At 39.4% G+C, this 25027-nt stretch overlaps 1 protein-coding gene across 6 annotated transcripts in view; it reads left to right on the forward strand.

Moving 5' to 3' along the window:
* Positions 1 to 25027, forward strand: part of LOC105734708 (V-type proton ATPase subunit S1-like protein) — a 68658-nt gene that overhangs the window by 18411 nt on the left and 25220 nt on the right. For 3 of the 6 annotated variants that reach the window (XM_012477630.2, XM_012477631.2, XM_064376099.1), the window contains 6 exons: positions 6317 to 6357; positions 6610 to 6668; positions 8115 to 8341; positions 14954 to 15004; positions 17390 to 17630; positions 23094 to 24544. In XM_012477630.2, the coding sequence (XP_012333053.1) occupies positions 6317 to 6357; positions 6610 to 6668; positions 8115 to 8341; positions 14954 to 15004; positions 17390 to 17630; positions 23094 to 23396 (922 nt within the window). In that variant the 3' untranslated portion in view covers positions 23397 to 24544. Of the gene's footprint in view, positions 1 to 6316; positions 6358 to 6609; positions 6669 to 8114; positions 8342 to 14953; positions 15005 to 17389; positions 17631 to 23093; positions 24545 to 25027 lie in introns of those variants that run through there. The other 3 variants (XM_021665399.2, XM_021665400.2, XM_064376100.1) reach the window with 2 other exon arrangements.

Raw genomic sequence — 25027 nt, forward strand, 5'->3', positions numbered from 1 at the left:
AAAATGGAAAACCTCAGAAATATATATCCTGTCCTTCAACGGAAAGGTGTTAAATCGTTTTAACTGTTAAGAGATGGCAATTGTGCATGATATATAGTATGTAAAATTTTACATACGATAATAAGCAAAATTTCTGTTTCTATTTCTGTTGTCCCTTTGATTTCCTTATATACCATATAAGGAACATTTAGAATTTTTTTTCTATAAACAATAATATTCAAAATCTGAAAAGCAATGAAGGTATGTCATGTCTCCCACTGACTCACTGTGTGCCGTCTCAACAAATGCATCAGGGAAGTTAGTGTGAACACAGGAGACAGCAGCAAGCAGGAGAATCTGGCAAAACTCGGGTTAAAGACTCCTTAATCAACAACTGATAAAGCTATGCATGCTATAGACGTTAACAGTTCTTTTCTTCCATTGTTTCTGAGTCAATTGGTGCTTTCCTTTAGGTTCATTTTTGAATAGTAAGTAACTTATATTCCTTAGGTGGTTAAAACTTATACCTGGGTCATACAGAAATGACTGATTTGTGTATTACACCGGTAAAATGTACACCAAGAGTTAGGAAAGTCCCAGTTCTGTTTTTAAGACAAAGATAATGGGCTTAATTATAGCTTCAGAAGCTTTCGATCTTAGAAATCTCATAAGTAAATGATCACTCGAATCTAATAATATGGCTCATTAATTCATTATGAAGGAAACGAGTTGCTGTTTTGTGATGAAAAATTTTTTCAAATCATGGATCTGAAGTTTAAAATATCTTTCAACTCCCTGGGGCTATTCAAGATTCTGTCTGTGGGAAGGATGATTGTATTTTAAGCTCGATACACAGTTTCTAAACATAAAATGAGTAGGGGTCATTATTCTCCCTTTGCACATTTCTTCCTTAAGTTGGGTTTATTCTTGATCCAAAAAGAAAATCCTGTGTGTCCTCCCATTTTCCACTTAGATTTCAGAGTATTTTCATTAATTTGTTAGTTCATTCATGCATGAACACATTTAAAAAATAATTGGTGCTTTTAAGTAGTGAGTCCCCATGCTAGGTGCTGGGTCTACAATGGTGAGCCCAATAGGCATAGTTCAGTTCTTTGAATGCTTCATGGTCCGTTTTTCCCTTAGCACCTGCTGTTCCCTCTACCTGGAATGTTCTCCATCCTCCTAGTTATTTTCTACACATCCTTCAGATCACAGCTTAATGATCACTTTCTCAGGAACACAATTCCTAACTTGTGTTAGTTCCAATCTCCCTATTGTATGTACTCATTGCTTCCTATACGTTTCTTTCACAACACATTTCAAAGTTTATTTGGAGTAATATATGTCATTTGGTTAACAAGGGCTTCCCTATTAGACTTAGTCCATGAGGGCAGTCACATGCAGACACCCGCAACTTCTCCAGAACTGCCACACTGTTGCTTCTGCTCATATTCTATTGGCCTAATCAAGACATATAGCTGAAACTGGAGAGTTCCCTGACCCCCCTCTCAGGACATGAAACAGGGGTGTGGCTCATCTGTTTGGCCACTGCAATGTGTGCTCAAACTTTTTACAGGAGGGGGAGCATGCAGACGAACGGGTGCAGGAACCAGGGCAAGTGCGTTTGGTCTCTGGCCCCATGGGAGCATCTAGGAGTGGGTGCCTGTGACTCTCAAAGCCCCAGTGGGTGTGCTACAGTGCTCTGCCATCCGTAGATGGCTTAAGTGTTAATCAGGTCAGTGCCCTCTTGGTACCCGGCTCCCTGTTTGGCATCCAGGAAGAATGGTCCTTGTTTAGCATCCAGCTTCGAGCCCAAAAAGGGCTTGAAGGATGTTGAACGTGGGGGTTATACTGAGTGGTGGAGGTGGTTCTCAGTGGCATGGTTGGGGAGCTGGAAGGGGAATGGAGTGGGAAGATGATCTTCCCCTGGAGTTTGGCTGTCCAGTAGCTGATCTCCTCTGTGACTATCCCCAGCCAAACTTTTCTTGATGTTTAGACGCTCCTTCTCAGCTTTCTTCTGTCACATCATTCTCCTGCTCTTCCGTTCACCTGTTTATCTGCTTGTGGAGCCTGGGGTTTGGGGTTTATATGGGTACAAGATAGGGGGCCATGGCAGGCCAAAAGGCAACATTTGGGCACAAAAACAGGAATGCCTGTTCCCATTTAGGGCAGTGGGTTTCCAGGCTTAAGGGTGGGGCCCTAGCCAGGGAACCCCCATCTTCTACCCAGTGTTTCCCTGTCTCCTGTCCCTGTAGTAGCTAAGCCCAATGGGGCAGGAAGAATTCTCCACCCACAGGGAGGTACTGCAAGTCATATGGCCTAGGGGGATGCAAAATCCTCTCCTGGAGAAGGAAACAAAAGACTTGGTAACAATTGTACAATTCACCATACCGCCAGAATATCCAAATAATATGCATAGATTATTTCTCCATTTATACATGTTAGATTTTATGACAAGTTTCTGTTACTATTGACAAAGTTTCTGTCTCCAACAATGTCCTCATCTTTCCCTCCTTCACCCCCCACAATTTAGATACATTACTACTTTCAGTTCATCAGTGCTTGCATCAATATGACCATGTATATTGTTCACAGACAAGCCAGTTAGTAGACTGTAATTTTGTTTCCTTTTTTTTTTTTTTTTTTTGGACAACCTTTCTTTTTCCCTTAAGTTGAAAATGGTCTTTTTGTAGCTGCAATTTTAAAGCATGCATAGTCTTAATTCTTTTCACATGTTCTTTCCTCTAACATGTAGTGTTCTCTTAAATTCCTCTTTCATTTAGACATCTCTCTGTAGGTCTTTCCTTTTGCTGTCCTCTCACTCCAGTCTGGATTGATTCTATATCTGATGTACATTGGTTAGTCCTAGGTTTCTCTTCACCACTCTTCTAGTGAGATTTCCTGTTTATGAGAGCCTGTGCTTTCTCTTTGTTAGTTTTTGCCCTTACGTTGTGGGAGCATGTCCTCCATTAGCTTCTGTGAAGGGGTGGGAGAGATGCATTGGCTGAATCCTTGCATGATTCTTGCTTTTTTTACTTCTGGGAGCTTAATAGGACATTTTCTTTATCCTTAGCTCTAAAATGTTACAAATAAATGGATCACAGACCCAAGTGTAAAAGTTAAAATTTAAAAACTTCTAAGAGACACATGAGAAAATCTTGGTGACCTTGTTAGGCAAATATTTCTTTTAGACACAAAAAACATAGGTTATAACAGAGAAAAAGAATACATTAGACTTTATGAAAATTAGGACTTTTGCTCTTTGAAAACCACCATTAGGAAAATAAAAAAGGAAGACAGAATGCAAGAAAATATTTCCAGTGTGTATCTCTGACACAGGACTTGCATCCAGAACATATAAAGAGCACTTATGGAGGTCAATGAATTTAATTTTTAAAAGGAGCAAAAGGACAAGGTGGCCCTGAAGCAATAGAATACAGTTCTCCAGAGCAGCCCGACGGCTGAAAGGACTCCGTCCTTTTTGTTTTTCCATTTATGAGCAATTAATTGAGTGAGGACAATAAAAGAGCACAATTAAACATTGTGCTAACAAACTGAAAAAAAAAAAAAAAAAAAAAGGAGCAAAAGATTTAAGCACACTTCACAAAAGAAACTATATGAATGCTCAATAGGCATAAGAAAAGATGCTCAACATCATTAATCACCAGGGAAATGGATACTGAAATCAAACTGAGGTAGCAACCCACATCCATTGGAATGGTTAAAATTAAATAGATTGATGATACCAAATGTTAGCAAGAATGTTGAACAACAGAAAGGCCAAAATTAATTGGCAGTTTTCTAAAAAAGTTACTCACTTCTATTATGTGACTTGGACATTATTCCTGGGTATTTATTCAAGAGAAACAAAAATGTATTCACACAAGCTCCTATACATTAATGTTCTTAAATCTTTATTTGTAGTAGCTCAAAACCAGAATCACCCCAAATACTGACAAATGTGCGCATAGGCAGATAAAATATGGCATATCCATACAATAAAATATTTCTTAGCACTAAAACAGAATGAACTCCTGACATATGTAACAAAATACATGAATTTCAAAGTCATTACAATAAGACTGAAAGAAGCCAAACGCTAAGGAGTATGCATGATTCCATTTATACACAATTGTAGAAAATGCTAACTAATCTAAAGTGACAGAAGCAAGTCTGTGGTTGCCTGGGGTTGAGGATGGAGGGAACAATTCTTAGCTGCAAAAATGCATGGGGAAATTTTTTTGGGTGATATAAATATTCTGTATTGTGGTGCTGGTGTCGTGGATATGTGCCTGTGCCAAAGCTCATAGAATTGTATAATTTACATGAATGCAATTTACTGTACATAAATTATATACCTTAATAATGTTGATGAAAATTAATAAATTGCATGTATGCATAAATTTATTAATAGCAACTAGTAGACATCATAGTCACCAATTTGTCATCTTCAGAAAGTCTCATTAGATAATAGGGATCATATTACAAAGAGAATGGTGCATTTAATTTGTAATTGGTTCCGTATAATTAATTCTAAAACACTTTACTGTGATATAGATTTAGTAACTCTTCAGTTATGATTATGTTTTGCATACATATCATGTAATATATATCTTTCCCTGATTATAAAAATGTTGAGTTTATGTGATAGTGATATATAGAGACCTTAGATAGGAATTGTTAAGTATAGAGTTTGATTTACATTCTCATATATTATAGGTAAAACTTATAAAAATATGCAATAAACAAACTGTTAAATCTTTAGGCTATTTATGACAAAACTGGAGATTTAAACACTGACTTTACGTTAAATAATTATCAGTATTTTCTAGATGTAATTGTGCTGTTATTTTAAAAAGTTCTTATCCTTTAAGGATATATACTGAAACAGTATAATTTTTGATAATTTCTTCAAACTAACATCACAGGGGAGAAGAGAGTGAGCTTGTAGGTGAAACAAGATTGGTTATAACCTGATAATTACTAAAGCTGAATTATGGGTCCAGGTATATGGGGGCTTATTATATTTTTCTGTTTGTATTTGTATATGTCTGAAATATCCTGTAATAAAAAATGTGTATATCTTCTAATTTAGAAATTTCACTTCAAAGAATCTATCTTAAGGAATTTCTCTTGGGTGTGAACAAACAATCCATAGTAATGTTCAGTGCAGTACTGTTATAATGCTAATAAAATTGAAAACAAATACTTAAGAGTGAAAATTTGGTTAGGTACATTATGATACATTTTTATGATATACTACTATATGACATTAAAGTGTGTCAAAAATACATAATTACATGGAAAATATTTGTGATATAGTTTTAAGAAAAAAAATTGCAAGCTCTAAAACAGTATGTCCACAAAATTTTTTTTTTAATTTTATAAAAAGTAAATTATATACATATGTGGGGTGTGTGTGTGTTTGTGTTTGTATGCATATAGAGCGGATACATACATACGCACACACACACGGATATATATAATAATTTATATGCTCATAAGTTTCCAGTTAAACTTTTTGGTAATTGAGTCTGTCTTTTTTTTGAAAGGTTGGATGTTTGGGCTTTGATATGTTAACAATGCAATGTAGTATAAAATGTCACTGTAAAATGTTTTATATGCTTTATTACTTTGTTTTTTATATTTATTATTGGTTAAACCTTAGCGTGTAGCACACTGCTTGGCACACAGTAGGCCCTGCATATATTATTCAATGAGTAAGAATCAGGGTTGATTTAAAATAATTTTTCTGGCTGGGCACGGTGGCTCATGCCTGTAATTTCAGCACTTTGGGAGGCCGAGGCTGGCGAATCAGTTGAGGTCAGGAGTTCAAGACCAGCCTGGTCAACATGGTGAAACCCCGTCTCTACTAAAGATACAAGAATTATCAGGTGTGGTGGTGCATGCCTGCAATCCCAGCTACTTGGGAGGCTCAGGCAGTAGAATCGCTTGAACCCAGGAGGCAAAGGTTGCAGGGAGCCCAGATCATGCCACTGCACTCCAGCCTGGGTGACAGAGTGAGACTCCATCTCAAATAAAATAAAATAAATAAATAAATAAAATAATTTTTCTTTCTGAAGTTTTTCTGTATTTTTCATATTTTCTTTGAAGAACATATATTACTTTGTCTCTGTTAAATGCAGAGACAACAGGGGAGAGACATATTACTTTTTAAATGGGAAATTCACTATTAAAACAGTTTTGGCAGACTGTTTCTGCTCCTCTATTCTGAGATGTAGTAAAGTGAAATATACTTCTTAAAATTTTGTGTAACATCTGAATTGTATGTATTTATTCAGCATCTTTTAAGTTTTTTTTTTTTTTCTAATTTCAGTTCTTCAACATCTTCAAATAAAGAAATGGTTATGAAGAATGGTAAGACTCCAATTGCCTACATGATTCCTTGTGGGATGGGGAAGGGCTTTTCCTGTGATAGAATTCCCTGACCAATGGTGTCTGTATCAGGAGGCACTCGTGAAATCTTTTATACTAGTGTATTCTAAATTATGAGCCAAAGGGGCTCAAGCTTGATATATGTGACAGTGCTTAGCATATTACTGTCACTCAATTCCATTAATAAATAAAGGACATCTAGCATTGGTAACCACATCATTATTTATTTGACAGATCAGAATAATGGAGATATGAAACCAGTCCAGAATTTCACAACAATACCAATCACACAGGTATGGCTATGTCAGGAAACCAGATTGTAATCTATCTCTTAAAAACTTAAAAACATATTTCTTTTCTTTTTTTTTTTTTTGAGATGGAGTCTCCCTCTGTCACCAGGTTAGAGTGCAGTGGCGCCATCTCATATCACTGCAACCTCTGCCTTCCGGGTTCAAGCGATTCTCCTGCCTCAGCCTCCCAAGTAGCTGGGCCTACAGGCGCTCACCACCACGTCCAGCTAATTTTTTTTTTTTTTTTTTTGTAGTTTTAGTAGAGATGGAGTTTCACCATCTTAGTCAGGCTGGTCTTGAACTTCTGACCTTGTGATCCACCCGCCTTGGCCTCCCAAAGTGCTGAGATTACAGGCATGAGCCACCAAGCTCAGCCTTAAAAACATATTTCAATCCTGTCTGTGCGCCTGTGAAAATATAAATAATAATTGTATCAATAATTAACATATTCTTACTTGAAATTTGGATGGGCAAATGTATTATGGAATCTTTTTCTTCTTTCTTTCTTTCTTTCTTTCTTTTTTTTTTTTTTGAAACAGTTTCACTCTTGTTGCCCAGGCTGGAGTGCAATGACATAATCTCGGCTCACTGCAACCTCCACCTCCCTGGTTCAAGCAATTCTGATTCTCTTATTTCAGCCTCCCAAGTAGCTGGAATTATAGGCGCCTGCCACTACACGCAGCTAATTTTTGGTATTTTTGGTATAGATGATGTTTCACCATGTTTGCCAGGATGGTCTCGAACTTCTGACTTCAGGTGATCCTCCCGCCTTGGCCTCCCAAAGTGCTGGGATTACAAGCATGATCCCAGCCTGTAATCCCACCATGCCTGGCCTGGAATCTTTTGTTTTTAAAAGTCAATTTTTATTTTGGATACAGGGGGTCCTTGTGCATATTTGTTATGTGGGAATAGTGCATGCGGGGCTTTGGGGTATGAATCCCATCACCCTGATGGTGAGCATAGTACCCAATAGGCAGTTTTCTAACCTATCCACTCCCTCCACCCTCCAGTGGTCGAGTGTCGATGGTTTGCATGTTTATGTCCATGTGTACTCAATGGTTAGCTCCCACTTATAAGTGAGAACTGTGGTATTTGGTTTTCTGTTTATTATGGAATCTTATAGTTGAGAAAAACCCAAAATGCTTAATTTCACTTGCTCTCATATTTTTATTACAATATTCAGCTTCATTTTTGTTGCTATAATAATAATCTTTGGTTACTGATAAGCTTGAGTTGCTTCTATTAACTAACTTTTCTTTTATCTGTATTTACACTAGAGTAACTGGTATAAATTTATTTCTTTGTATTGTACATTTTATGGGTTTTGATAAAGGTATAATGACATATATTTACCATTACAGGATGTGAATTAGCTCTTTTACTTCTGGGAAGCCTTTTGTACCATAGACACAGATTCATGTCTAACATTCTTTTTATTTGGTTAATTAGGTTCTCAACTACAAAGAAGGGCATTTAGAAAAAGAACCATGGAATGCATTCAGCCATCATGGCCCAGTTAATGTCTCCATCGATGGAATGCCTTGCATTCTCTTCTGGGCCAAAAGAATCACGATTAAATTTAAGAATCAAACCTGGCTGGACCTTACAGGCGAGGCATTTGGTCAGAAGGCAACAGTGGACCCTGACAACTCAAACTGCAGTGAAGAAAGTGCTAGGTAAGTTGATCTCTCAGTTTGAGGAAGCCCTTAGTGCTACTGCCTTTTGTTAACTGTATTCAGTTTTTTTTGTCATTTCAGAAAAAACAAAAAGTAGGCTCCGTTGTATAGGACCCTGACACACATCTTTGAGGAAGTATTTACTGTCTAACATGAAGGAACAAGTCAGAAGTTAACTTTAAAAATTGTTATATTTTCTCAGCAGTTTTCTTCTGAACCTTTTTTGCTAATTGTCAGAATAATTTGTAGAAAATGAGAGTTAGGAGAGAGAGATCCAAGATGGCTGATCCCTAGCAGCTCGGGCTCGTAGTTCCTAGTGAAAGCGCAGAGAACGAGAGGACGCCACACTTTCAGACGAATATTTGTTGCTTACGGACCAGGAGATTCCCAGCAGAGGAGCCCCACGTGTGCCAGGGCGACTCTTGTGGCCGGCGCGGCGGTTTTACTGGTGCCTTAGCATGCCAGTTTTTGGTGCAGAGTCTGGAGATTCCCGGGCAGAAAAGCACCATCCATCTTAACACCGCTGTTTTGGCCGGCGCAGTGGTTTGCTCAGATTTCGGCGCTGGTAATCAACAAGTTGGACGTCTGCTCAGAGACCTAGTTAGAAAGTCGGTAACTACAACGACAACAGACAGATAAATATATAATGAAGGGAAGAAATCAGCATAAAAAGGCAGAGAATACTCAAAATCAGAATGCCTCTCCCTCTACAGGGGATCGCAATTCCTCATCAGTAACGGAACAAGGCTTAATAGATTACGAGTGTGTTCCAATAACAGAAGCAGGTTTCAAAACGTGGGTGATAAGAAACTTCTGTGAATTAAAAGAACTTGTTCTAACCCAAGGCAAAGAGACTAAGAACCTTGAAAAAAGGTTTGATGAAATGTTAACGAGAATGGACAATTTAGAGAGGAATATAAGTGAATTGATGGAGGTGAAAAACAACACGAGAACTTCGCGAAGTATGCACAAGTTTAAACAGTTGAATTGATCAAGTAGAAGAAAGAATATCAGAAGTCGAGAACCAGCTCAGTGAAATGAAACGAGAAGACAAGATTGGAGAAAAAAGGATGAAAAGGAATGAGCAAAGTCTCCAGAAAATATGGGACTATGTGAAAAGACCTAATTTACGTTTGATAGGTGTACCTGAATGTGATGAAGAGAATGAATCCAAGTTGGAAAATACTCTTCAGGATATCATTCAGGAAAACTTTCCCAACCTGGCAAGGCAGGGTAATATTCAACTCCAGGTAATACAGAGAACACCACAAAGATATTCTTCAAGAAGACCAACCCCAAAGCACATAATTGCCAGATTTATTAGGGTTGAAATGAAGGAGAAAATACTAAGGGCAGCCAGAGAGAAAGGTCAGGTTACCCATAAAGGGAAACCTATCAGACTTACAGCAGATCTCTCAGCAGAAACCCTGCAAGCCAGAAAAGAGTGGGGACCAATATTTAATATCCTTAAAGAAAAGAACTTTCAACCCAGAATTTCCTATCCAGCCAAACTAAGCTTTATAATCGAAGGAAAAATTAAATCCTTTGCGAACAAACAAGTACTTAGAGAGTTCACCACCACCAGGCCTGCTTTACAAGAACTTCTGAAAGAAGCACTATACATATAAAGGAACAACCAATATCAGCCTTTCCAAAAATATATCAAAAAGAAAAGAACATTAACACAACGAAAAATTTACACTAACTAATGGGCAAAACAGCCAGCTAGCATCAAATGCCAGTATTAAAGTTATATATATTCTAATCGGATAAAAAGCCAAAACCCATAGGTATGCTGCATCCAGACCCATCTCACATGCAACGATACACAAAGACTCAAAGAGAAGGAGGAAGATTTATCAACCAATCAGAGAGTAAAAATAAACAAATAAATAAAAAGCAGGAGATGCAATTCTCGCCTCTGATAAAGTAGACTTTAAAGCAACAAAGAGCAAAAGAGGCAAAGAAAGACATTACATAATGGCAAAAGGATCAATGTAACAAGAAGAGCTAACGATTTTATAGATCAACGAGATAGAATATTAGCAAGGACATCCAGGACTTGAACTCAGACCCGGAACAAGTAAACTTAATAAACATTTATAGAACTCGCCACTTCAAATACATAAAACATACATTACCACCTCACAAAAAAAAAAGAAAATGAGAGTTAGGAAAGGGAGGATTCTCAAACTCATTCTGAAAACTACAAAAGAACAAAAGATTCCAGGCTTGGTCTTACCAAATGTTAGGTGTCAAACTACTTTTATCCTATCAGGGAAGAGATGGCATATCCCAGCAGGGTCCTACGCATTCTAGTGGGTGGCACACTAGCCAGGACAAATGCTTGACTCTGTCGGGGGCAGAGGGGAGTCAGTGTGCTGAAGTAGTGGAATATTGCCTGTTTGCAAATGTGCGAGGGTACTTTTCAATGGCTAAATTCCAGAGAAATCTTTAGGATATTTCAAAATGATTGGAATAATTAGTTTTGATTTGAGATAAGAAGATTAAACAAATAACATGTTTGAAGGGCAAATCAATTTCCAATGCCTTTCTCTGCTTTTCAGTCATCCAAGCAAAAATTTTTGCTTTTATTTATTTTGGTCCAGGGAGAGGAAATCTGGCATGTCCCACTTGCTTTCTATAAACTTTCTTTTCAACATTTGTTGGTAAAATAGATGCTTTTGGAAGATTTTCTGCATTTGTTCTGGTCTGGTTTAGATGGGTAGGATGCTTTATATAAAGCATAACTCTGTGTGTGTGTGTGTGTGTGTGTGTGTGTGTGTGTGCTTTTTCCACTTTATATACTTTGGCTGGAAACATCCTTTTATTTCTAAATTTTACTTCTCACTTAAAAATTCTTGGCAATGGGCAAAAATGAATTCTATTAATATACAATTTAAAGTCATATTACAAATCTTAGTATCTTGCTGTTCTGAGTGACTGTCTTTTAGTAGGGATTTAGGGAATTATAAGTGGAAGCATCTACAGTCCTCTCAGATTTCTTTATACTGTTATTATAGCACAACTATCCAAGACTATCAGAGAGGCTCCTGCATGCTGAGAGCTCAGGACCTTTTCCTGGGGTGCTAATTAATTCCCCACAGGGCTCTTTATTTGTGGTCAGGTGCACGGAGAGAGGCTGACTGCTTGGGGATAATCTTCCCCATCTATGGCTGACTGGCTCTCCTTGATTCCATTTATCCTGACCCTAGGACATTTGCGGGGGAAAATCAGGGTTCTACAGCTTTTTTTTTTTTTTTTTTCTTCTGGGTTTTAGAGACCTTGTGATTACTGGGAACCTAGAGACAGAAAAAAATGAAAACTTGGCTTCTAGGCCCAGTTCTACCAGTGAGCTTTGTGACTTTACAGGTAGGACCTGTGGGATCATCATCTGTCAAATGGAGCTGATGGCATCTATTCATTATAGCTATAAGGCCTTGAGCACTCACTATGGGCCAGGCACTGTGCAAGGCTTCACAGGCCCATACCTGTTATTCCTCACAGTAATTCTTGGAGGCACAGGCAGTTCTCATCCCTTTTCCTGGTGTTCCAGGAAATCAAAGCTCACAGAGGTTGGAAAACTTGCTAAGGTCATGGAGCATGTATGTTTAACAGAGCTGAAGTTTAAAATGTCTTTAAAAATGACAATTTATCTCCTTCCTCTTGGCCCTATTCTTAAGGTTGTGAAAAACACATGAGGAAATATATGCATAAGCATTTTGAGATCTTGTCGAGTGCTATTCAAAGCATTAATAGTAGTAGCATTCTTTTCCTTCCTGACATCCCAGTGATAACTAGAGTGAAATGGTGTCTAATTTCTTCAGTAAGCTTTGAGTCCTGCAGGACACAAATTAACAATTGGGTAGGACCTGACTGTTTTTTTGGTCACTGCCTTAGAATTCTATTCAGGTGTGAGCCCTGAGTGTGCAGCGTTCACCTGCTGGAGTCCTGCACAGGTAAGTGTGCAGGCATCCTGGACAGCTTGCCCAAAGAGGAGAAACAGGAGGCTTCTGGGAAGGAGGTGTCAAGAACCAGATGCTGAGACCTAGTGTCTGATTCCTGTGAATTGCATGGATGAGCGAGGCACTCTTGCGGTGCTGGCAAGGAAATCTTAAGAACTTAAGAAGCAGAATGGGAGTTGCTGAAGTAACAAACCGAAACAAAGACATAACCATGTAAGGTCAAAAGCACAGATTAAAAAAAGATGACCACGTTTTAGCTCTTGGAAACAAAATGTTCAGAGAGAGGCAAATTGTTGGCAGATGGATTTGCTACGGAAGTCTTTTTAAATAGTGAAAGCCCTGCAAATAGAACATAATCCCAGCATCTGTGTGTATTTGGAATTTAGGCAATTATAGCCTGAATAATTCAGAATCCATTTTACATGTGTGAGAGTAGGGCACTTGAAAGAGTAAAAAGAGCTCCTTTATGAGCAACTCTTGTTCCAGGTTGTTCTCCTTTGTATTCCCAATTGGTGGCACAGTGCCTGGTACTTAAAAGATCCTCATGGCCAAGCACAGTGGCTCACACCTGTAATCCCAGTACTTTGGGAGATCAAGGTGGGCAGATCACCCGAGGTCAGGAGTTAGAGACCAGCCGGGCCAACATGGCAAAACCCTGTCTTTACTAAAAATAAAAAAATTAGCCCAGCGTGGGAGTGCATGCCTGTAGTCCCAGCTACTCATGAGGCTGAGGTGGGAGGATCGCTTGAGCCTGGGAGGTGGAGGTTGCAGTGAGTGGAGATTGTGCCACTGCCCCTGAGCCTGGGTGGCAGAACAAGATCCTGTCTCAAAAAAAACCAAAACCAAAACCAAAAAAACAAAAAAATAAAACACATTTTCATCTGCCCCAAAGTTTCTGTGTGTTTCTTTGTAATCCATCTTTCCAACCACTCCCACATCTCCAGATAACCACTAATCTGCTATCATATCAATTAGTTTGCATGTTCTAGAATTTTATATAAATATCATCACATGTGTGCACTATTTTTTAGTGTAGCCACTGTCACTTAGCTTAATGATTTTGATAATCTACATTATTGCATATGTCAATGGTGTTTCCCTTTTTATTGCTGAGTAGTAGTCCATTGTATAGATGTACCACAACTTACTTATCCATTCACCTGTTGATAGAAATTTGTTTTTCCCTCACTTTTTGTATAATTTTCCAAATAAAATCACTATGAATATTCATGTATGAGTCTTTGTGGCAGCAGGTATTTTCATTTCTCTTAGATGTCATTCCAACTAGGAGTAGAATGCCTGGATCATATGATATGTGTATGATTACCCTTTTAGAAAACAGCCAAACTGTTTTTTAAAGTGGCTGCATCATTTTTCCTTTTCGCCAGCATTGTATAAGAGTTCCACTTACTTCACATTCTCACTAATAATTTGAATGGTCAGAGTGAGACTAGAGAACATTTTTGTATTTCTGCATGTTTAGGAATTTCTGAACAATTATTTTTACTGGGAACTGGGTTAAAAGATAAGTGTTAGAGTTAGTGACAGATTTACCTCTTGAAAGGAAAGTGTTGATGTATCAAGTGGTAATGAAACTCAAGGTCATAGAGACGTTTGAGGGGTTAGAAACTCAGGAGGCTTCTCTTATCCTCCCGTTGGAGACATGTATTTACATACCATGGGTATGAGACCTGCAGCCATTTGTCTCCCTTATGGTGAGCTATTTGCTTCCATCCAAAGGCTCATTAAACTCTTCCATCCAAAGACTAATCATCCCTCTTCTCTTCCTAAGGAGAATTTACTGACACTAGGAGAGTAAATGTTTCTCTCCCTTTCTTGGGAGGTGAGAAGGGAACCACTGTCTCTCCTATATAAACTCCCAGATTCATAATTTTGGTGTTCCTCATCTGTATTATAAATCCCCGCATGTGTAGGATGACATCTAGCTCTTCTCATGCTGCCTAGAAGGGGAGAATTGGATTAGAAGGGGGAACCAATATGGTTGTTCCCGTGAGTAAGTCAATTCATCTGTCTTTGCTCTGGGAAATCTTATGTTTACTCTCAGGAAAATAGGAATAAATGTAGGTATTAAAAGCTTAAGAGTCACTTGAAAAAATATTTTAACCATTCTGATTCCTGTACCCTGTTATCTTTATTTGTTTTGATTTTACGTTTTCCAAATGTCTAATGATCCTGAGCATCTTTTCATGTACTTATCGACCATTTGTATATCTTTCTTTAAAACATGCTTGAGTCTTCTGACAATTTTTATGATTTTTATGTTGGGCTGTCTTTTCACTAAGTTGTTAGAGTTATTTATTGTATTCTGGGTAAAGTTCTTTATGTATACGTGTTGTGAGTATTTTCTCCTGTTCTTTGGTTGCCTTTCTTGTTTCCTTAAACAGTGTCTTTTGAAGAGCATAAGTTTTGGATTTTAATAAAATGCAGTTTATCAGTTGTTTCTTTTATTGTTTATGCACTTGTATTTTTTTCAGGAAACCATTGCCTACCTCAGGATTAAAAAAATGTTCTTCTATACATTTTGTAGTTTTAGGTGTTACGTGATCCACCTTGAGGTAACTTGAGTAGATATGAAGTTAGGATCATTCTTATTTTCATAGGCTGCGTTGTTTTTTGTTTTCCTTAGGTTGTTTTTGAAGCTTGGTGATGCTGAAAACTCCAGAAGTCTTGCTATAAGGTAGGCAGGACACCAGTTTGGATAATTTGTTTCAGCCCTTCAGATTAGCTCTATAGAATTTATTCATTCCACATGTGTGAAGCAAGGGCTTGCTATATGCCCAAGCACTGTGACACATCACATGCCACATCAACCTAATTACACTGAAAAGTTGGTGCTGTGATATGATGGGACCGTCTAGTAATGCTTTCTTTCTAAAAGTTTCTACCAAAATACCCATAGTTCTTCCCTCTCCCCCAACCCCCATGCCGCCTACATTAGGGACTTAGAGCTAATTCCCAAACCTGAGAATGTAATATCCTTTTCCTCTGAGAAAAGAATAACATATAAATAAAGCTCTCAGGGCTGGGGCTCTGGTTTCAAATTATTTTCTATAGCTTCTTATAATGAACCGCACTTAACCATTTAACTACAATGAAAAAGCCTTGTTACTTATATTCCCCAGCAGGTAATCAACAGAGGCCTGCAGTTTTTTGGTGTTTAGGTATGGAAGGATTCATCTGCCAACAGTGGCTTTAGCCAAGCAGTTAGGAACTGCTCCTGAGATGGTGGGAACAATTTGAAGGCATTAATTTTTTTTTCCTTATAAACATCCAGTGCTTCCCTTCCTATAAGACAAACGGACAAACTCGTTAGTGGAGATAAGTAGTTGTATCTTTAACATTATTTGGAAAACCAGCAGGACTGTGCTAGGCAATCTTTCTTAAGCTTTGCTCTATGGGACACCTCTGCTTTGGGAAAATATAAGATTTTACAATAAGGGGGTTCTGTGGTCAAATGTGTCTGGGAATGACTATAACCCATGTCTGCTCGTTGGCAATTCACAGTGTAAATTTGTATGTTAAAGTTTCTGAGAAGACATAATCTAGAAGACTATTGTACTTTGTAACTTTGACTAACTCAGTGCTTCCTGCGTTTAACTTTGGAAAGCCTTCTTCCCCGGAACACTCGTCTATATATCATGGGACACTAGTGTTTCACTGATCATAATTTAGAAAATATATGCCATCATCTTTCAGAGCAACTTTGCAAGTAAATAGAATCCCACAAGGTGACCAAACACACATATCTGTTTGATCTAGAAATGGAGAATATTTTTGATCTGGAATTGCACTTTTTTTCCAAGATGAAAAATAGCTTTATTATTATTATTTAGTCTGATAATAAGGTATGTAGCAATACCCCATTAATACCTACGTGGCCCTTTCCATTTGAAAGCACTGTAGCCTACCTGCTGAACTTTCACCTCCCAGCCTCTCTTTGCCTAAAAACTTTCTTGGGCCCATTGTCCCCAGTCTTTAGCTCAGCAGCCTGCTTGAACCAATGACTGAAGGAAACATACACACACCTCAGCTCCTTCCCTCCCCCTCGGGTGAGGTAACTCAGTAGCATGTGCTGTACTCTGGCGCCCAGGTTTCATCACGGCCACAAAGCCCTTCTTGTTCACGTTGGAAACTTGCTTAATAATGTGCCTCTTTTAGCTGCCTTCCCTTCCTGTGTCATTTCTTTTCTCTCCATTTTACATATTTTGAATGGCTAAACTCCTCCAAATATTTCTTATATTCACACCCTTGTCTCAGGGTCTGCTTGCAAAGGAGCTAAACAGAGACAAGAAAAACTAATGAAAACAGAAAAATTAGAAGATATTGAGCTACAGAAAGAAGAAAATGAAAATCAATAATCTAAACACCATTTGCAATCACTACTAATGTTCTAATCTCTATCCTTCCAGACATTTTTTTCTATGCAGTCACATATTTTTTTTAAAAACTGAAGTAAAAATGATAGTGGCAAATAAATTACGACTTTTTCATGGCTGGAGACAATCCATTCCAAAATAGTTAAGATTGGATTTGAAGGCCAGCTCTGATACTTACTCTCCAAGTGAGCTTATTCAAGCCCTTTGTGTCTTAAATTCCTCGGCTGTGAAATTAGGACGAGGACATTATCTATCGCGTGGTGTTGTAGTGACAATTAAATACAATACACATACACAACACTGAAGCTATTAAGAGAGCTGTTACTATTATTTTAAACCACAGTTTAACAAATTCTTCATGGATGCCCATTTTTCTCAAAATTATTCAGTAATAAACACATAATCAAGTGTTGATTTTAAAAAGGGAAAAAGAAAACCAAATAAACCCAAACTCTGCGTGTTTTTTCTTTGGTAGGAATGTGTACTGTTCCCTTTGGGGGCGGGGTCATTGGCTCTTACCCAACCATCCATCCAGGGGAGGCTGCCGCAAAAGTGAAGCCTCTCCCCAAGCCCATTCTGCCGCCTGACAAAAGAGGGCGCCATTGTACTGTTCACAGACGATACCTTGCGTCAGCAAATGTGGGAAAAGTGCTTTGCGAATAATGCTGTTTTATAACCGTTTTCAGATTCATCCTTACCAATTACAACAAGTTGTCCATCCAGAGTTGGTTTAGTTTGCGCCAAGTCGAGATCGTTTCCAACAATTCAGTCCAAGCAGTCTTTAACCCAGCTGGCATATATGCTCCGTCCGGTTACTCCTACCGCTGCCAACGCGTGGGCAGCCTGCAGCGGGACCATGCCCTCTTGCGGCCCAGCGACACGGATGATGGGTCGAGCCTATGGGAGGTCACTTTTATTGATTTCCAGGTAATAAAACCTAGGCTCAATGCACCTGCGTTTTTGACCAAAGGAACTCAATGTTTGTTTAAAACACCTGAAACAAACCTAGATGCTTACCTGGAGAAGAGAAGTAGATATCTTTAAAAGAATATTGGGTTTTTTTTCCCCCTTTGTCTTTTAAGGTAAGAAATGGAATAGGATAGAGAATTTTCTCTCCCTGTGGCTCCCACATCCTACCCAGGGCTTGCTTTTACTTTCAGATTTATCCAGCATGAATAATTATCAGTGAGAAATGCCAGCCATCTAAGTCCTAGTGAAGCTGCGGGTGAAGCCAGTGACTGACATTTCCTGGACTGAGAGGACCTTCTGGGGAGAGGCATTGTTGGACAATTATTTTATTTCCTTCAGGGAGTGGTGCAGTGATCCTATCAGGGAAGATAAGATGTACATTTGCAGTGTGAGTGACAGCTTTGGCAGTTAGTAGGAAGGGACTCAGCCAGGGAGTCAAAAATATCCCAAAGATCTTGAAGGTATTTGGGGAAAGGAATGGGGTGTAAGAGATTCCTTTTCACCACCAGAATCTCAGGCTGAGAGACATCTGTCAAGTTCCTCTATCCTGTTTACTTGTGAATGAAGCTTAGCTTGTTCCTACCACTCACCGAAATAGTAGGCAGGGCTTTGCATGTATCTTTCATGGGCACATTCCAACCTTTTCCAGATATATATGGCCATTCCGCATATATGCATATTCTTCCCTTCCGTCCTTCCCAAACTTGGAGAAGTGTGGTGTTAATGAGAGGCAGTTTGGAGTAGGGAAGGAGCCTGCATTTTGGAGTCAGGCAGACCCGGTTTCAAATTACTCCTCAGCCACCAGGGCAAGTTACTTAATCTCTCTCGCTTTCTCACCTATCTTTATTAATGTAAAGAATACATGGCGTAATACATGTGGAAACACTTACGAGTGTGCAGGTGTGGACTAACAATAATTGCTACCTGTGAGCACCCGTGTGTGTTGGTGCTGCTGTTGTTACTTTATGTACTTTGTCTTCAGAACTTACCATGATGCTGCAAGATCGTTTTACAAATGAGGTAACTGAATCTCTGATAATCACATAATCTTTCTAAGGAATATAACTGGTAAATGGTAGAGGTAGAACTCAAATTCTGGACAGTTTGGTTCCAAGGGTTCCTTGGTGTGTGGTTGTGTGTGTATATGAAGTTTATAGATATTATTAATATATATTGCGTAGGTGTATGTCTCTCTATACATGTATATGCGTGTGTGTATATATACATATACAGAAATGGCAGTGAGGAGATAAGGACAACAAGGAATATTTTACAAATAATTTCGCCTAATTAGACCAGGGGAATTGATTGATTTATACCTCTACCTTGTTCCAGAAATGACTTAAGTGACTTATGGAAATACTACTTATGAAAAATTACTTTAAAATATGAGCAAATCACTTCATATCCATTAGGATGGCTATAATGATAAACAACAACAAACAAACAGGAAATAATAAGTATTGGCAAGGATCGGGGGAAGCTGGGACCCTTGTGCATTGCTGTTGGGAATGCGAAATGGTGTCGATGCTGTGGCAAACAGTATGGAGTTACCTCAAGAAGTTAAACATATAATTACCAAGGGCTCCAGCAGCGCTACTTCTGGGTATATACCGCAAATAATTGAAAGCAGGGACTTGAAAAGCTTTCACCTATGTTTATACCTATGTTCATAGCAGCATTATTCACAATAACTAAAAGGTGCAAGCAACCCAAATGTCTATCAATGGATGAATGGATCAACAAAACCTAGGGTATATGTACAAGGGAATATTATTCAGCATTAAAATGAGGAAAATTTGGAGGCTGGGCATGGTGGCTCATGTCTTTAATCCCAGCACTTAGGGAGGCTGAGGCAGGAGGATCACTCTTGAGCCCAGGAGTTTGAGACGAGCCTAGGCAATATAGTGAGACCCCCATCTCTGCTAACAATTAAAAAAAAAAATTAGCTGGGGGCATAGTGGTGTCACCTGTAGTCCCAGCTACTTGGGAGGCTGAGGTGGGAAGATTGCTTGAGCGCAGGAGATCGAGGCTGCAATGAGCCAAGATTGTACGACTGCACTCCAGCCTGGGTGACAGATGTCTCAAATAAATAAATAAATAAATAAATTTAAAAAGAGGAAGGAAATTTGGATACATGCTACAGCATGAATGAACGTTGAAGTCATAATGCTGAGTGGAATAAGCCAGCCACAAAAGGACAAATGTTGCATGATTTCATTTATATGAGATACTTACAGTGGTCAAACCCCGAGGTGGAAAGTAGAATAGTAGTGGTCAGGGACTGAAGGGCAGAGGGAATGTGCAGTTAATGTTTAATGGGTGCAGGATTTCAGTATTGCAAGACGTGAAAGAGTTCTAAAGATAGATGGCGGCTATGGTCGCACAACAATGTGGATGTGCTTAACAGCACTGCACTGTATACACTTAACACGGTTTAATGGTGAATTTTATGTTATATATATACATATATAAATATATATATTTTTGAGACAGAGTTTTGCTCTTGTTGCCTAGGCTAGAGTGCAATGGCACAATTTCAGCTCACTGCAACCTCCTCTTCCCAGGTTCAAGTGATTCTCCTGCTTCAGCCTCCTGAATAGCTGGGATTACAGGCACCCACCACCACACCTAAGTTTTTGTATTTTTAGTAGAGACAGGGTTTCTCCATGTTGGCCAGGCTGGTCTCAAACTCCTGACCTCAGGTGATCCACCTGCCGCGGCCTCCCAAAGTGCTGGGATTACAGGCATGAGCCACTGTGCCCAGCTCTCTCTGTATTTTATAACAAAAAGTTAAAAAATTTAGCAAAGACATGGAGGTGAAGAAACACAAAGGAAGAAAAGTCAGAGTCACCAATGAGGATAGGGCACAAAACCACTAAACCATCTGTCTGCACTGGTATGAGGTGGCACAGTAATTTGTCTTTGATGTTCTGGAGCAGTTAGTATGTGAAACACTCAGTTACAATTTCACGTGGTCCCTAAGACTACAGTGAATGTGCTTAGGATGAACACATTCATCCATGGTGTTGTGAGATGTATGCATCCTCATCAGCATTCTTACCATAAACGCAGTTTCACGGGGACACGTGGGCCCTGTTGAAACCCTTTTGTGTGCAGAAATGGCAGAACGCAAGCTGAGTCCAGGGGAGAGGAGGTGGTGGTGATGGTGGCTGAGGTATGTGTACAAAGGGCTGCTGTCCACATTGTGCAGCTTTGCTGGCTGGCCTGGCTTATGGTGGGAATAGAGTATAGAGCGATATGGCCTGTGCAGCAAACTCAAGTACCTTGGGCAACTGGTGAAATGGCTGGGACTGTGGCAAAGGGTAGCCTTCATCATAGTGAGCTTTTTACAAATTCAACTGCAGCTGATTTTTACTTTGTAGGAATGCAGGGCTGGTGTTGCTGGATCTTTTCAATAGAAGCTAGAATGGTTGATTCTCACAGGAAATTTTCAGGATATTCTGAGCACTGGGTCAAACAAAACTCACCTGTGGGCTAGAAACAGCGTGTCTGTATAACCTCTAGTCCAGGAAGTGGGTGGACAATGTATCCTTCAGGCATTCTCCACACTTACTGTTCTCAGCCAAGTCTTGTTAAGAATTAAGTGACTGGGCATGGTCGCTCATGCCTGTAATCCCAGCACTTTGGGAGGCCAAGACAGGTGGATCACCTGAGGTTAGGAGTTCGAGACTAGCCTAGTTAACATGGCAAAAACCCCGTCTCTACTGAAAATACAAAAAAATAGCTGGGCATGATGGCAAGCACCTTTAATCCCAGCTACTTTCCCAAGTACTACTTTCTCCTGAGGCAGGAGAATTGCTTAAACCTGGGAGATGGAGGTTGCAGTGAGCCAAAATCATGCCATTGCACTCCAGCCTGGGCAATAAGAGCAAAACTCCGTCTCAAGAAAAAAAAAAAAAAAAAGAATTATGTGGCAGTCAACCTGAGGACATTCTCCTGGGCTGAAGTTACAGAATCAAGTGAGGTCCTCTTTCGTCATGGAGGAGCTTGACTCTTCAGGCTCCAGTCTGAAGAGAAGGTCACTCTGCTTCTTCACAGGAGGGGCAGGGCAGGGATCCCTGAAGCCAGGACGAGTCTCCTTCAGAAGCTGCTTTGGGTTCAATGGTGAGCACAGACAGTTGGGTGAGCTAATCCCCTTGTGTCTATGGAGTGATGGGTGGCCTCGATAATTTTAACACAGGACAATGCTAAAGTGCTTACTTCAGCCATCAAAGTGAATTTTCAGTAAAGCACTCATGGATAGTTCAGTTTTCTGATGTACTCTTTGAAAACCGAGTAGGTGTCTGAATGAGGCAATGCTGTGTAGGTCATAATTTTAAAGCCAGCTAAACAGGGGGCTGTCTTCCACATTTTAAAGTAATTTCTCTGTAGTCCTGTTTCATTTTGACAGTGCCAGTTAGATATGAGTGCCAGTTCTCTATTTGAACCTCTCTTCCTTCCAGGTAATTATACCATTTCATCTGCCCACAATGGAAAGCTTTCCTTTCTATTTGGTTGGTGCAAAAGTGATTGCGGTTTTTGCCATTAAAAGTAATGGGTAGGGTGCAAGGAGCTGGTATCCACCTCATCCAGAAGTGGGACAGAGTCTGTATGATAAAATCAATAAAGAGAGAGAGAGAGGGTAGGGAGGAGGCAGATACAGAACCCACCAGGAGCTGTGGAGTATGAGTCTGATGCACACTGCTCGGGTTTCAATTATACCATCACAATATTTACTGTTGTGTGACTCTGGGAAAGTTATTTAATTTTTCTGTGCCTCAGTTTCCCCATCCATAAAGTAGGAATAAAATAGTAACTTACTCATAGGCTCTTTTCATACTAAACAAATTAAGGCAGTATATGGTACACAAAAACCTTCAATAAATGTTAGCTTTTATGATTATTATTTATGTTTTACCTCATTGAGGATCATGACACCCCCCATCAAAGACTCTTTCTAATTCCTGTCAGTCAATAGAATCAAAGGCAGAGGAACAGAGACTTAAAATCTTTGTGAAACTTATACTAACCTTATAAAATTTTGAGTGTGCTTTGAATTGTAGAGATACCACAGCAGTTGTGGTTTTTACATGAACTGGAATATTTCTAAGGATCAGATTAAAAAAGGTTTTATTTCAGAGTCTTGAAATCAAGGTTTTATTTCAGAATCTTGAATTTCATCCTAGTTATGACAACCATACATCCCAGAATTTCTGGGTCAGTCCTGATTTAAGGTTAAGTTGCACTGTCCCCATCAGCACAATCACGTTTGTCAAATCATGTGGTTAAATTTTTCAGCAAATATAGCGACAGTATATTGAATTTGGCTACCTAGGGGCCAGAACTGCCAGCCCAACTGGGAGGTAGGTCCTAGGAGACAAGGGATGTATCACTTCAGCTCCTTCCTTTCTCCTGCAGATCCAAGGTTTTGCCATTAATGGGGAACGATTTACCAAGGCCCGAGACTGCGCCTCCTCCTCCTTACCCGCTATTCTGATTGGCCTGGCAACGTCCCTGATCCTGCTGCTGGTGTTGGCCTATGCCCTCAACATGCTCATCTACCTGCGGTATCTGGACCGGCACTATGATCTCATTGCCTCTCCTGCCCACTTCCCACAGCTGAAAGCTCGAGACACCGCCAAAGAGATGGAACTGCTGAGGAGCCAGGAAGCTGAATGCTACGAATTGAGAAGCCAGCAGCTCAGCAAAACATATGCTTAGCAGCACAGGCTGCCCCTACCACGTCCATGGTGGGCTCCGTAAATTGTTTCTGTTCTGTGCTATTTGACTTGTGAATTAAAGATTTTCACCAAATGTCTTGATTACAAAATCAAACAAACAAAAAGTAAAAAGGAAATACATAATGAATTCTTTTTGAGCCATACTCTGGCCTACTTAGGTAGACTTAGGCCAATGAAAAAGGTATCTCAGGGGTCCCACAGAGACAAATATGGCTGTTAGTTGCCTCAAAGTATCCCAAAAGCAAAGGGGTATTTCAAGTAGGGAAACAGAAGAAAGAAAGAGAAAGAAAGAAAAAAAGAAGGAAAGAAAGAAAGAAAGAAGAAAAAGTGATTGACAACACAGAGAAGGGAAAATACACTTGGTCCTCCTTGCCTGTGCCAGTTTGAATGTGATAATTGTAGAAATAATAAACCCAAGGTTACCTGGAAGTTCATAATTTCAACTATTTTGTAACATAATATGCACTTCTAGATATTATGTCCCAATTTTGTTTTAACGAATAGTCTTGTTCTCTTTCATAGAAACATTTAGAGAGGACTCCAATCCGTGTAGCACAGCACATTATTTAAGGACCTGCTTGTCCTTTATTTTGCTATTCAGAAGCAGCACAGCTCCATCTGTGAAGTAGAAATAATAGTCTTGGCCATATTTTACCTTTCCATCTGGTCAGGGTGCCAGGGTTGTCTCATTTGTCTGATTTAGACCTCCATGAGCTCTCATAGGTCCACTTGAAAGAAACAATAGAGCTAAGCAATAACAGTGTGCTTGCTATGCAAACACAGCTTTGAGATACATCCCCTGACCTTCCTTCCAATAAGATAATGTCCTTTAAATGCTTTCTTGATAGGAATTCTGGAGCCACCACTGATGTTCTTGTCATCACTGTCTTTCATATGCATTCCTCATCATCCTTTTCAGCCCTTGGCAGATACTGAAGATTGATTCACTCCTCATCTGCACCAAAGCGTCTCTAATAATATGCCTTCTGTCTTAAAGAGGTCTTAAATATAAAGATGACATTGCATTTTCCCAGCTGGGGTTCGATACAGCACCTAGGTTATACTAAGAAGATACTCCTACACAAAACTTAGAATGCAGATGAGAACAATGTGCAGGGTTTGAGGGTCACACACAGAGCAAGAGAATCTTCTGGGCAGCTGTCACAATGGGTCTGCTGTCTAGTCCCATCCTAGGTGGCAAGCAGTAGATGATAATGACAGTTTTCTCATGGGACAGTCTCATGTTGGACATTTATTCTGGCTGCAATTTTCTTGGCTATGAATGTAGGTTTGGTTCTGGCTCTCTCAGAATTCTGTAAGATCCCATACTTTATAACAAATTTTTTCTGTTTTAATACAGAGTTGATTCTGTAGTCTGCAACAAAGAATCCTGATTTATGTAGTTGTTAGTACCAAGAGGATTTCAGGAAACAGACTCTCAAGAAAATGCGAATCTGTGATTGATTATCCGACTCCATTTGGCTTTAAACCAGTGGAAACTGTCAGCCTTACAGAATGATATTCAGTAATAAAGCAGATTTTTATTGTGGGTCCCTTGAGCATCCACTGGTGTTATAAGTGACTGTTTGCTAGGTTACAGGTATGTGAAGG

The sequence above is a fragment of the Aotus nancymaae genome, unplaced genomic scaffold (genome assembly GCF_030222135.1).
Source record: "Aotus nancymaae isolate 86718 unplaced genomic scaffold, 86718_ANA_hifiasm-v0.15.2.pri h1tg000014l, whole genome shotgun sequence".
Lineage (NCBI taxonomy): Eukaryota > Metazoa > Chordata > Mammalia > Primates > Aotidae > Aotus > Aotus nancymaae.